The 13,577-nt window shown below is 56.5% G+C and overlaps 3 protein-coding genes across 3 annotated transcripts; 2 read left to right on the top strand and 1 right to left on the bottom strand.

Moving 5' to 3' along the window:
• Positions 1-765: 765 nt before the first annotated feature.
• On the top strand, positions 766-4,089 carry CH63R_09111 (RNA helicase; the record flags this gene model as incomplete). The annotated part of the gene is made up of 2 exons (XM_018304085.1): positions 766-1,055; positions 1,119-4,089. The coding sequence occupies 2 exons, from the start codon at positions 766-768 to the stop codon at positions 4,087-4,089; spliced, it is 3,261 nt and encodes a 1,086-aa protein (XP_018156108.1).
• Positions 4,090-5,700: 1,611 nt separating this feature from the next.
• Positions 5,701-7,530, top strand: CH63R_09110 (alpha-1,2-Mannosidase; the record flags this gene model as incomplete). The annotated part of the gene is made up of 1 exon (XM_018304084.1): positions 5,701-7,530. One exon carries the CDS (start codon positions 5,701-5,703, stop codon positions 7,528-7,530), a length of 1,830 nt encoding a protein of 609 aa, XP_018156107.1.
• A 483-nt stretch (positions 7,531-8,013) lies between these two features.
• On the bottom strand, positions 8,014-8,214 carry CH63R_09109 (uncharacterized protein; the record flags this gene model as incomplete). Its single annotated transcript, XM_018304083.1, has 1 exon — positions 8,014-8,214. The coding sequence occupies one exon, from the start codon at positions 8,212-8,214 to the stop codon at positions 8,014-8,016; it is 201 nt and encodes a 66-aa protein (XP_018156106.1).
• Between the last annotated feature and the right edge of the window lie 5,363 nt (positions 8,215-13,577).

Genomic DNA, 13,577 nt, shown 5'->3' with positions numbered 1-13,577 from the left:
TATGTATGCATGAGGAAGAAAAGTGATGGGTCACTTGACGACGAGTTTAAATGAAGTGTGCATGTTCTACTGTGAGAACGGTTGATCGACTCTGAAGTTGTTAATTACCAAGAGTTGTTGTCGTTCGTAACGAGTAGGGAAAGGGCAGCAGGCAAGAAACTATTTGTTAGGGGGTGCGTCGTGTAAAATCTAGGGGGGTGGTTTGAGATCTCCCCATCGCTTCCTCTCACCCCTCCGAGCTGGCCCGCTTATCAGTTGTTGGCCTGCTCGTCACGTGGTGATAAACGCATCCCACCACTGGAAAATGGCTTGCCTTTCGCCGCTTGGGCTTTGCGGTACCAGATCTTGCTACGGATGCTCGACTTCACCACCAGAGACACTTGACCATCCACGATTACGACCGCGACCACAAGACGATCTTGCTCAGTTGGTATACCTTGTGGGTTCCAGCATCAAACCCCAATATTCACTCACCGATATGATGTGACCTTTCCTCTTTCCTTATATCTCGAATCCCCTTTCCGTACGACCTGAGCCGACCGAGGCTCTGCGACGCCGAAATATTCGAGAAACGATAAAAAGCTGAAGTAAGTTGCGCATGCCCCTGGTTACGCCGGAGACTTCTCTCCACTTCCACTACTGCTACGTTACAAAACGTGCCCTTTGCCTGTCTTGCGACTATGCACTGACCTTTTCCCCAAAGGGAGATCAGCAGAGACCAGCGGAAGACAGAATATTGCGACAACCAACCCGGAAATTGCGACGATGGAGGGAGCGTTCAACCACCTGGGGAACCACCTCCTAAGTGACTCGGCAGCCGCGATCAAGGCCGGCGCCGACGATTTTACCGGCATCGAACCCGACGACAGTTTCCTCTACGGCAAGTTCGGCGGTCGTGGTGGCCGCCGCCGCGCCGATGACGATGACAACCAAACGGAGCTCTACGACGATGAAGACAACGATAGCTTGACGAGCATGCCCGTTGGGGCCCTGAAGGATTTGAGCCTCGGAAGACCCCAGGAGGAAGATAGGGAGCTTCCTCCCCACGCTTGCGCGTAAGTCTTTCCTCGCTTAGTCCGTCCGGTCCGCTGTGTGTTGGCTAATGAAATATCTTCCAGGTATTGTGGGATTCATTCCCCGAGTTCCGTCGTCAAGTGCCTTGGCTGCAACAAATGGTTTTGTAGTGCCCGCGGCAATGCGACTTCTTCCCACATTGTCAACCATTTGGTGAGAGCTCGACACAAAGAGGTTCAGCTTCACCCCGAATCCACCCTAGGTGATACCGTGCTGGAGTGCTACAACTGCGGAACTAAGAACGTTTTTCTTCTCGGCTTCATCCCTGCCAAGTCGGATACCGTCGTTGTGCTCTTGTGCCGTCAGCCATGTGCCGCGAACACTTCTTCCAAGGATATGAGCTGGGACACTTCTCGATGGCAACCCCTGATTGAGGAGCGAGCTTTTCTGACCTGGCTCGTTGCCACTCCGTCCGATGCTGAGCAGCTTCGAGCTCGGCACCTGACACCGCCCATGATCGCGAAGTTGGAGGAGATGTGGAAGGAGAACGCGACCGCGACTGTTGCGGACCTCGAAAAGGCTGCTAGCATCGATGACGACCCGCACCCCGTCTTGCTCAAGTACGACGACCCCTATCACTACCAGAACATCTTTGGCCCTCTGGTCAAGATGGAGTCCGACTACGACAAGAAGCTCAAGGAGGCGCAGTCCGAGGACGGTCTCACCGTTCGCTGGGATTACGGACTCAACAACAAGCATCTGGTCAGCTTCGAACTGCATAAGATAGAGTCTGGTGACGTCAAACTGGCTGTTGGCGATGAGATGCGGCTCCGCTACAAGGGCGAGCTCCGTCCGGCCTGGGAGGGAGTCGGCTATGTCATCAAGATCCCCAACAACCAGTCTGACGAAGTCACTCTCGAGCTGCGTAAGGCCGGCAACGAGAAGCAAGTCCCCACTGAGTGTACCCACAACTTCTCGGCAGACTACGTGTGGAAGGCGACGTCGTATGACCGCATGCAGTATGCGATGAAGACATTCGCCGTGGACGACATGAGTGTCTCGGGATACATCTTCCACAAGCTGCTGGGTCATGATGTCGCGGTTGCGCCGATGAAGACGACCATGCCTAAGAAGTTCAGCGTTCCTGGCCTCCCCGACCTCAACACGAGCCAGATCGCCGCCATCAAGGCCGTACTGTCGACCCCGCTCAGCTTGATCCAGGGCCCTCCGGGTACCGGCAAGACTGTGACTTCGGCAACCATTATTTACCACCTGTGCAAGATGAACAATGGACAAGTCCTTGTTTGTGCCCCATCCAACGTCGCCGTCGACCAGCTCTGCGAGCGCATTCACCGCACTGGTCTCAAGGTCGTTCGTCTCACAGCCAAATCCCGCGAGGATGTCGAGTCGTCCGTAAGCTTCCTTGCGCTCCATGAGCAGGTCCGTATGAACGACAGCAACGGAGAGCTAGTCAAGCTTGCACAGCTCAAGAGTGAGCTTGGCGAGCTATCCAGCCAGGACGAGAAGAAGTTCAAGCAGCTCACCAAGGCGGCCGAGAGAGACATCCTTCACAACGCCGACGTTGTCTGCTGCACTTGTGTTGGCGCTGGTGATCCTCGCCTGTCCAAGATGAAGTTTCGCAACGTCCTCATCGATGAGTCGACCCAATCCGCCGAGCCTGAGTGCATGATTCCTCTTGTCCTTGGGTGTAAGCAGGTTGTCCTTGTCGGCGATCACAAGCAACTGGGCCCTGTCATCATGAACAAGAAGGCCGCGAAGGCAGGTCTCAACCAGTCTCTTTTCGAGCGTCTCGTCAACCTGCGATTGGTGCCTATTCGCCTGAACATACAGTACCGCATGCACCCATGTCTATCGGAGTTCCCTTCCAACATGTTCTACGACGGGTCTCTCCAGAACGGCGTCACGGTCAAGGATCGCGTCCGCCGCGATGTGGACTTCCCTTGGCCTGTCGTTGACATGCCGATGATGTTCTGGTCCAACTTGGGCAATGAGGAAATCTCGGCTTCCGGAACGTCGTACCTGAACCGCACTGAGGCGTCCAACGTGGAGAAGGTTGTCACTCGCTTCTTCAAGGCGGGAGTCAAGCCTCTGGACATCGGCGTCATCACTCCGTACGAGGGACAGCGAAGCTACATCGTGAGCACCATGCAGAACACGGGCACATTCAAGAAGGAGAGCTACAAGGAGGTCGAGGTTGCTTCTGTCGATGCCTTCCAGGGTCGTGAGAAGGACTTTATCGTTCTGTCTTGCGTCCGTTCCAACGACAACCAAGGCATCGGCTTCCTTTCGGACCCGCGCCGCCTCAACGTCGCCCTGACCCGTGCTAAGTACGGCCTTGTCATCATCGGTAACCCCAAGGTCCTTTCCAAGCATGAGCTGTGGCACCACTTGCTTGTCCATTTCAAGGACCGCAAGTGCTTGGTCGAGGGACCTTTGACCAACCTGCAGACTTCGCTATTGCAGTTTGGAAAGCCGAGAACCGCTTACCGCCAAAAGATGAGCCAGCCCCCTCAGTTCAACGCAGGCGGCCCCCCCAACGGCGGCAACCGCTTCAACGGCGCTGGCTCGACGCGCGACTTTGATTCGGGCTCGTTGATGTCGTACATCCCTGACGATGTTTCGTCCATCCACAGCTCCCTGGGTGGCGCCGGCCTGAACACCACTTACCCTCCTATCTTTTCGAGCTTCACGCCCGATCAGTGGCCGGGTCTGCCGGGTGTTCCTGGTACGGGACGGTCCGGCAACAAGAGAGGGGGTCGTGGCACTGAGAGCATTGCGGGCGAGAGTGTTGCCAACTCGGAATACACGGACGCCAGCGCCAGCGTCATCGGCGCCAAGGGTGTTGGTCAGGGTGGTGTCAGCTTGGGCGCCGGTCTTCAAGATGCCATCCACGGCATGCGCCCGGCGTCATACAGTCACAGCGATCGGTTGAAGCACTACGTCGAAAGCGGCGGTCGCATGGGAGCCGGCAACGGCTTCGGCCGGCGGTACGACGACGACGAGAAGAGCGTCAGCACCGCGTTCCACAGCCAGATTGGTGGCGGATTTGACTGAGGTCACACGGAGAAGGACAGGGATTTGCTTTTACCAACCCCATAGGTGGTTCACACCTCATCCTCCGAAGGCTTTCAGCACTCGCCGCACCATGCTCGGTGCCGTACGAAGGAGCAGGCAGTTCATCGCCGCCCAGAAGCGTCTCGGAAGCCCAAACCAAAACCGGCCACGGGATCCATGTTTTCCATGGCCGAAGATTCGGCTTCTGACGACAACGACGACGTGCCGCAGGCGGGTCATGGCCCGACCAGCGAGAGCAGCAACCGACGGAGGAGGTCGCTCGCGCGCCCTCAACGGCCCGCAATTCGCAGATTGACAAAGTAGAACGATGTTAGTGCTAGCAAGGAGAGGAGATCAAGGCGGCAGACGAGGGATGACTCACTCGGGTTGAGGGTACGGATCTGGGTCCGGAGAGGCAACTCAGAATGCGGTTGAGCCATACAAGACCCAGTGGTCCTTTACGGCACATACGGCATTTCTTGCGAGAAGTGGCCGCCGACACAAACGCCATGTATTCCTGTACCCGAGTGCGGGCACTGCGCACCATATAGCCTAGAGTTTTAGCCTCTAGATCAAATCACCGTCTTTATTTGCACGTCGTCCATTGCCCCCCCTCCCTTCCCCCTCCCTTCCCCTAATGTTGCTCATGGCATCGGGTCAATGACCTGACCTGTATTATTCGTTGTGCCTTTGCCAGATGCCTGAATGGTGATGGGCCCACCACGTCGGACAAGGTAGTCAATTTTTCGCGCTCGGGCCCACGTTCCTCGCTACGCATGTATGCATAATGATATCCGTACAAGTGTCGGATTCCAACCGAATTGCAGGAAATGCCCTGTTTTCTCGCTGTTTTCACTAATTTAATGCGGACGAGTAGCAGCGGCCAATCCACTGATGGACAGGGGGTAGCGGGCCCGGGAAACCCCACAAACTTTCTAAAATAATGGCGAGAGACCGGGGACACCCTCGTTTCAGCGTGGGAGCCTCACCAATCTTGATACGAGGAGCACAAGGGGGGAAGGGGGGAAAGTACAGTAGCAGGTCGTGACCCCCGAAAGGACATGTCATGATGCGACACGGCGCCCATCTAATGAGCGGTCGCCGGCCCACCGCTTGACGATCCGTCCGTTTCAATTCCTTGGATGATATGTCCTCATGGAGTGTTTGCATGCTGGTTTTCCGACCGAGAGTCGGAGTCAGTGACGGTGTAACGGACAGCGGTGCCTGACTTACCGTTTGGGTACGGGATACCTGTTTTGAGGTAGCGTATTACAGAGTACACGTGTGAGCATCGACACCTTGGCTTCTTTTGAGTTTTTTGGCAAAATCGAACCCTCCCCGATTCGATCATTCCCCTGGCGGTCCCTCCACCCCCTGACATCAGCAGCACCAGGGTGTTTGGTCTGGTAGTGTCTTAAACCCACGAGAAGTTCTTTCTTGCCAAGTTCTGTCCCAGCGTTGGTTTTCCTTCCTTCGACACGGCCCCCCTCGTAGGGTGAAGCATCAAACTCATCCACTCCCCCAACCTCGACGAGGAAACGATATGAGTAACCAGCTGTGCCGAGCAATGCTGTCGTTGCCGCCACTTTCTCCTTACTCTGAGCCGCCATCATGATCACCATCCGCCGGCGCCGCCCCGCGAGGCTACCCATCTACCTGGCCATCGCCCTGACGTTGCTGTTCCTCTGGCATACCGGCCTTCCTGTTGGCTGGGGCACCGGTGACATCATCTACAACGGCATCCACTACCGCAAGTCGGGCTACGACTGGGGCAGCTTGACACTCGAATATCCGCTCGAAAAGCCGCTGCGAACCCCGCCGGCTGGCAGTCCTCGCGAACTCCCGCAAGTCCAATATGACTTTGACGGGGGCAGCAGCAGCAGCAAGAACGGTCGGGGAGAAAAGAAGAAGGGCAAGAAACTATCCCACGACGAGGACCGCGACCAAGAACGGGCAAAGCAGATCGAGTCGAGAAGGGCAGCCGTAGTCCACGCCTTCCGACGGAGCTGGGCGAGCTATGCTGACCACGCATGGACGTGGGACGAGCTGACACCTGTGTCTGGCCGTGGCAAGAACACTTTCGGCGGCTGGGCGGCCAGCATGGTCGACGGCCTCGACTCGCTATGGATCATGGGAATGCACGACGAGTTCCGCCGCGCCGTTCGCGCCGTCGCCCAGCTCGACTGGTCCAACACCACCGAGACCGCCGCCAATATGTTCGAGACGACCATTCGCCATCTGGGTGGTCTCATCGGCGCCTACGACCTGAGCGGCGAGCCGGCCTTGCTGGCCAAGGCCGTGGAGCTGGGCGACATGCTGTACATGGGCTTCGACACCCCGAACCGCATGCCACCCTTTTGGTTCAAGTTCTCGGATGCCAAGTATGGCAGGCAGAAGGTTGGCGAGCGCGAGTCTTCGGCCGCAGGATGCTCGCTGTCCATGGAGTTTACCCGCCTATCCCAGCTGACGGGTGACCCGAAATACTACGACGCGACCGAGCGCGTGAAAGAGTTCCTCGTCAAGACGCAGGACAAGAGCAAACTGCCCGGTATGTGGCCCATGTTCATGAACTACCGCGAGGAGAAGGTCGACGAAAGCTCCTTCAGCATTGGCGCGCAGGCGGATTCTCTATACGAGTACCTTCCCAAAATGCACGCACTGCTCGGCGGCCTCGACGACGAGTATGAAAAGCTCACCAGTAGCTCGTTCGATGCCATTGACAAGCACATCCTATTCCGCCCCATCCTGCCCAACGTGACCGACATACTCGTCCCGGGCAATGCCTTTGCCCACGCGACCTCGGTCGACCTGACGCCCGAGGCTCAGCACCTTGGTTGCTTTGCCGGCGCCATGTACGGCCTCGCCGGCAAGCTTCTGGGCCGGAACTCGTACGTCACTATCGGCGAGAAGATCTCGCGCGGTTGCGCCTGGGCGTACAAGGTGTTCCCCACGGGCATCATGCCCGAGATCATGACGTTCCACCACTGCGCCGAGCCGGACCACGGCGCATGCGAGTGGGACGAGAAGAAGCACGGTCGCCCGGGCGTGCCGGGGGGCGTTAAGCAGGTCCGCGACGGCCGTTACATGCTTCGCCCGGAGGCCATTGAGAGCATCTTCTACATGTATCGCATCACGGGTGACGACGAGTGGCGCGACGTCGCCTGGGACATGTTTCAAGCCATCCAGCGCGCGACCGAGACGCCGCTGGCCTACTCGGCCATCGACAACGTCAACGTGCAGCCGGGCGACACGACCAAGACGGACTCGATGGAAAGCTTCTGGTTCGCCGAGACGCTCAAGTACTTCTACCTCATCTTCTCTCCGCCCGACGTCCTCAGCCTCGACGATTGGGTGCTCAACACCGAGGCGCACCCCTTCAAGCGGCCCAAGAGGATGGACCACGTCGAGACCGAGGCCGAGATCCGAGGGCAGTCCAAGTAGAGAGACAATCTTGCATTGATCATCAAAGGTCATGCGCCTAGGCGCATCATGGGCAATTTATAGAGTTTCGTAGCTGTAACTACGAGATACATAGAGAGGGCTTTACCTCGCTGTTTGTATGTGAAATTTCGCATCGTACACTCTTCATATAGAAATCAGACTCGTAGGCCTCATACCAACCATCCACCATTGCTCAGTGTCAATGATGTCTACATGGACTGCTTTTGACTCTAGACCTCCCCGGTTCCATTCGTCGTTCTCCATGTCGTCTTCCCGGCCAGCAACTCACTGCACCAGGCGGTTTTCACCCCGGCAGCAGGCCCGACTGCATGTCATGAGCCCCCCAACCACCGAAGTGAACGTCCACCTCGTAACAAGGATTCCTGACAGTCGACCAAGCAGTCGTGGCCCTTTGCCCCCCTTGCAGGGACCTTTCACGATCTGGCCTTGGGGGTCTGACGCAGCCTCGATAGAGTCCCCGCTTCAGTCGACAATCCTTCTAAGATTCGAGCCACTCTGGCGTGTATCCGTCTCGGCATCAGGACGATCTGGGAAAGGGTGAGCTGGACAAGGCTGGAGCTCGTTCGCAGTGAGACCCTTTGACGAGTCACTGACGGTAACGGCGCGGATTCCACGCCTATGGCGGACAGGAGGGAAGTAGGGAGAGGAAGGGTCTTCAGTCATCTTCAGCTCCAAGGGAAGTCTCTCTTCTGGATTCGGAGGGCACAAGCGGAAGTGACGGCGGGCTGAATCGAACAAAAGCAAGAGGTGGACAAGTTCGTTTGCTGAAGTCGGAATGAGAAAGAGGTTGACTGACTGTAGTGGAAAGAACGTTACGCAGCTGTCTCACTATCATACATTGCTCCCCCCGCCTCCTCCCCTACCTTTCGTCAAAATCACGGAATGTAACCCTCTGACGGGACCCTGACGAAGACGATGACACAAACCCTCTGCACACGATATTCCTCGCCGGACAAGCCCCCCTTGCATGCCTGGGGAGAAAGAAGCAAAATCCCCATTTCAATCGGTGTTTTCGGATTGGCAAAATCGGCTGCGGCTGCTGCGGGGGGCTTGCAGAATATCGAAGCCATCCAGCATATATTTCGCTCGGTCAGGGGGGGGACACCTGCATCAGCTTGAGTGTGAAACAAAGGCCTTGGTCGACGTCGAGAACGACGACCAAGACGACCAAGACGACACCGCCGATCTGATTATGCAGCGGCAGGCAACCGAGGAGAAGGAAGGGGGCTCAGGCCCGCCGGGGTTTCTTCCAACCCGGCAGCTCTGTGATCAGCAGCCAGTCCCAGGCCTGCCGGGAGGCCCAGGCGGCCAACGAGACGGCAAGGGGCCCGAAGATTGAGGTGTTTCTTGGGATCTCAATGGGAGGGAAAAAGCAAGCGCTGCAGCAAGGGCCTCGTTCGATCTCATCCTGTCATATAATCAATCCTATTGTGACCAGGCCAGGTCCGGCACCAGATGACCTACACCCCCCCGCTGGGGTTAGAACCGGCCGGGGTCCTTGCCCCGACGCCGCCGGGCTTTCTTTTCCGCTCACCATCGTATCCAGGACGAGTCCCGCAAGCGTTGTGTGTGTCGATCGAGAATGTCCCGCCCCACCGAGTCGGAACGAATACACATGGTAGCTCATTTTTCTTTCTTTTGCAACTCAACTTGGAATAAGAAAATAAAACGATAATGAAATTGCTCTAAGAGGGTGGGAACGGCGGGCTGATCGTCTGTGCTACGGCCCCCCTTCTCCCCCGCGGGGCCGGCCGGATGTATGTCTCTTCTCTTGTCATGTTGCGAAGGGGAAAGCAGGGCGCCGCGGTAGGCAAACAAGATCAGCAACCCCCCCAGTCTCTGATACCTTAAGAGAGGAACAGGCCGATATAACGATCCACTGCCCTTCGCGGGGTGGAGTCGGGGTCCGAGTGTTTGCACGAACGAGTGCCGGGCTGCCGTACCCTTGCTGGGGAGGGGGGGAGCCGTGGAGTCGTCGGATGTCTGTCTCCCATCACTCTGTGTCACACGCAAGGCGACCGCGGGGGTGTCGGGTCGCGGCCGTTGTTGTGCAGCCAGCGATACCGAACGGCCGCACAGAAGCGCCCCTGGCGGAAGCAAGTTTTCGGTGGTGCCCATTTTCCGACGCCGCGGTACGAAGAGACGGAGCGAGACAACCGGCCGGATTGGGTGCGACAGGATAAGCAGGCGGCCCGACTGACTGGGTCTTGAACTACTGGTGCAAGGCACTTTGGCATGAAGCTGCGAGGTCGGACGGTTTTCCCCCCTTCTCTCTTCCGTTTTGTTTTTGGGGGCCTTTGGCGATCCGGCTTGCTCATAGGCTGTGGGCTGTGGGCTGTAGCACTGCATTATCCCGGGCCCATGTACACAATGGCTGTGTTACGTTGCAAGTCGATTTATTCATCGGAGGATTTCTCGTCTGGAAATATGCACCCCGATATTGGTTCGTCAGGTCCCGCTTGATCTGGATGATGCGTGGGCTGGCATTGATTGCGATGGCGTTGCGCACCCACTACTGCCCACCGGAGCATTCTTGAAGAGGGATCCCGCCAACACCGTACCTGGACAAAGTGGTCTCGATGTGGGGGCGAGTATGTGGGTTTGTCACATATCCGCCCATGTTTGACTAGCAGCCGAATTGAGATCCTTTGCATCGTTGCACTTGGCTCGTTGTCGGCTACCTAGTCTAAGGGAGGGCTGAAGAAGTACGGCCCCTCCAACCCTTGTCTGCCCCCCCGGGGGAGGGGGGTAATGTGACTCGCTGACGAGAGACAAGATTCGCTGATGGCGAACCGTGGAAGAGGATGAGACAGCGGGCGGAGAAGACTTCCCCGTTCGATCAATCAAGACCGGTGGTCAACTAGGCGAGCGATTGTGATTGTGGAGGATCGAGACGGGCTGACGACAGACGATGGATATCATTAAACACCTGGATGCGCATCCACTGCTTTGTTCTGGACTCAGGTGCCTTGGAGAGCCTCAGGACGGTGGAAACATGGACGAACGCAGGTACCGGGCGTCCGTTACGGTTGCCTCCTCCCTCTCCCCTTCCCCTTCACCTACCATCCGAACATGTATGTTGTTGTGTGTTTGATGACTCGGGCGAGGTCGAGGGAACATGGAAGGGGAGGGGGGGTCAGTGCACTCAGTCTCTGCACCCGTGCGGCCAGACGGCGCGGGCCAGCGGGCTGGGTTTCTTTCGTGTTAGTCCCGAGGCGGCGACTTCTCTAGGCAAGCTGGGCTTGGGGGGTGTTTTAGGGCGCTGGATGGATCATGGGTTCAAGGGCCGTGGCGCGAGAATGTGCGTCTTGGTGAATGTTAAGTGCGAGCTGGGAAATGCCGCTGGCTCGAGCTAGGGCAACGCGGTTCGTCGCCCGGCTGTGCGGTCAAGATGCCTATGCCTATGCCTATGCCTATGACTGTCGATACCTATCCTTACCTACCTACGTACCCTTGCTGATGCTGATAGCGATGATGGCATTGATGATGCCCAATAGGCAATTATTTGACGATGCCAGGAAGAAAGTAGGCTAGGTGTGGCAACGCCAGCGGATGGGTGCAGATGGACGGACGGACGTTGGTGAGTTCTCATGGAGCATATACCCCGTAGATATGTCGCTCAGATGGGGGGGCAGTTATTGCTGGATGGAAGAAGCCGAAGGGAGTCCTCCCCACCATCCGAAGATTTGTTGTTTGGGGATGGCATAACAACTAGGATGAAATGATTGACGGGACGGCAATGCCATTGAGACGGCGGACGGGAACAAAGGGAAAAGGGTGCTCAAGTTCCTCCGCTGGCCAAATGACAATGGGATGAAAGACACGTTTAGAGTACACACGTCCACGAGACCAGATGCAAGACACTAGATGGCGTGGAATTTCCGGGGTTTGAAGGTTTCAAGGTCGAGCGAGCAGGCGGCAGTTCGTCTCATTGCGCTAGAGACTGACTGGACAGACCCAGACTTCCGAGGCCTGGCTTGCAGAACAACTGCAATGTAATTAATTACCAACCTCGCCTGGTTCTCTCCTTTGGCCATTGAGGTTTGTCGAGTCCCCCGGCCAGATGGTCCAGTGTAACTCTAATAAGAGTGGGGGAGTAAGAAAAAAAAAAGAAGAAGAAAAAAATAGAGAAACAAGGTTAGAAAGAGAAAGGCACACCCTTGGTGCTTGATACTTTACGTTTCCCCCCCTTGGACGGCCAAGCCGAGAGCTCTTGGACCCTGCCAGATGCCGATATCAGAAGTCGAGGCACGGGAAGGGATACACAGGTACGGATGCATAGATACACAAACACAGAGAAGAGCCAGGGAGATGGCGTGTCACCCTCAGCCGTCCTCGCATTTGATATTACATCTACCGTCGTCGTGTCGTACACGCCGATAATGAGACACATACATACAACATGCACACGAAGGTCGATGATTGGAACCAGTGAACCACCCGGGGACGTGGAACGGTTGAACCCGGCGGGTATGCCAAGCTGCTTATCCCCTCCCCTCGACTTCAATGCCGCATTCTTCATATGTGGTAAAGGGCTTTCATGGGGCCTTGCCGTTTGGGGTGAGGTGCGGTGTGGGCTAAGACATCGGCCAAAGCAATCCAATACGGGCGGGAAGTGGCAAGTGCGCCTAGATAGTTCTGAGAGAAAGAGAGAGAGAGCATTGGAGGCAAACCAGCAGAACCAGAGACCACTTGGTCCCCCCCTTTGACTGACTTGCCAATGGCCTGTCCTGCCCCCCCCTGATTCCAATTGTCATGACCAGCAACAGCCTTGCCCCCTTTGCCTCCTTTGCTCTTCGCGTCTCCCTTTCGACGACTATCACAACACAACACGGCGTTATACTCGACTTCGGCCCCTCGCCTCGTCATTGTCATCGCAACCTTGCTCAACAACCCATCATTCCATTCAGTCATTCGTTCTCTGGCAGCATCTTGTTTCTCGCTTGGATTGCGCTGTAAGACGGGAGGTGGGACCCTATGAAACCCGTCTCGACGACGACGACGACGACGACGACGACGACAGCAACAGCAACAGCAACAACAACGACCACCATCACACCCACCTCTTTGCTGTCATGGTATAGCTTCGTTCCATCTGCATGCACGACAGCAGCGCCGTCGAGGTCCCATTGGTAGCGGCATCTGGTCCGCCAGCATCGACATCCTGTCTCCTGCCCTGGGCAGCCTCTCTCTTTCTTTTTTCCGCTCTCCCCTTCCTTCACTCTCTCTCTCTTTCTCTCTCTCAAACACGGGATTGATGGATGCGCAGACGACGGCCCAGCTCCCATCTGTACGTACCACCTCACATCGCATGTCTTCAGTCTTTTCATTTCTTCTTTTTCTCCTTCTTTGCATTCCTCTTCCCCCTTGTGCTTCCCTCTGAATGCCTCCTTTTGTCTTTACGTCGCAGATCAGAGCGATCAACCACCACCGCCTTTCTCTCTCTCTTTCTCCCTCGACCGCGAGCGGCTGAAGAGCGGCCAGTCAGAACAAACGCGGACACAAACTTGCCCTCTCTCTTTCGGTTCGCCGCCGCCCTCCTCCCAGTCCTGGTCCTAGTCCCATCCATGCATCTCTTCGCTTGCTTTTGCCATCCATAATCCAGAGCTCCCTCCACTGACATTGGATATCTCGCTTGCCAACTAGCCCCGTCCCCAGTCTTCGACATCTTCCCTGCCCTGATCCTCTGTGGCCCCACAGCCCTTGCGCGATTGCCTGTCCGACCCCTGGAGCCTGAGACAGCCTTGGTATGCATGCCGCGGTAGCACACTGGTAGAACAAGCCCGAAGGAACAAACAGCAACATCCTTGGTGATCGATTCCACCTCGCCGAATATCTAATCACCAATATCATTTAGCTCCCCGCCCCCCGAGCTCCATCTCCGGTTCTGGGTCCCTTCGGAATTTGCGAGAAAAGCGACCAAAAGAGAAAGGGAAAGGAAAAAAAATATTAAGTGGGAAGAAAGGGAACAAGGAAAGAGAAGAAGGCGAAGACGAAGAGAACGAAAAGAAGAAGAAGGAAAAAAA

This window comes from Colletotrichum higginsianum, chromosome 6, assembly GCF_001672515.1.
Source record: "Colletotrichum higginsianum IMI 349063 chromosome 6, whole genome shotgun sequence".
In the NCBI taxonomy this organism is placed as follows: domain Eukaryota; kingdom Fungi; phylum Ascomycota; class Sordariomycetes; order Glomerellales; family Glomerellaceae; genus Colletotrichum; species Colletotrichum higginsianum.
Note: the sequence above shows the minus strand (reverse complement) of the source record. Positions and strands in the feature narration are given on the sequence as shown.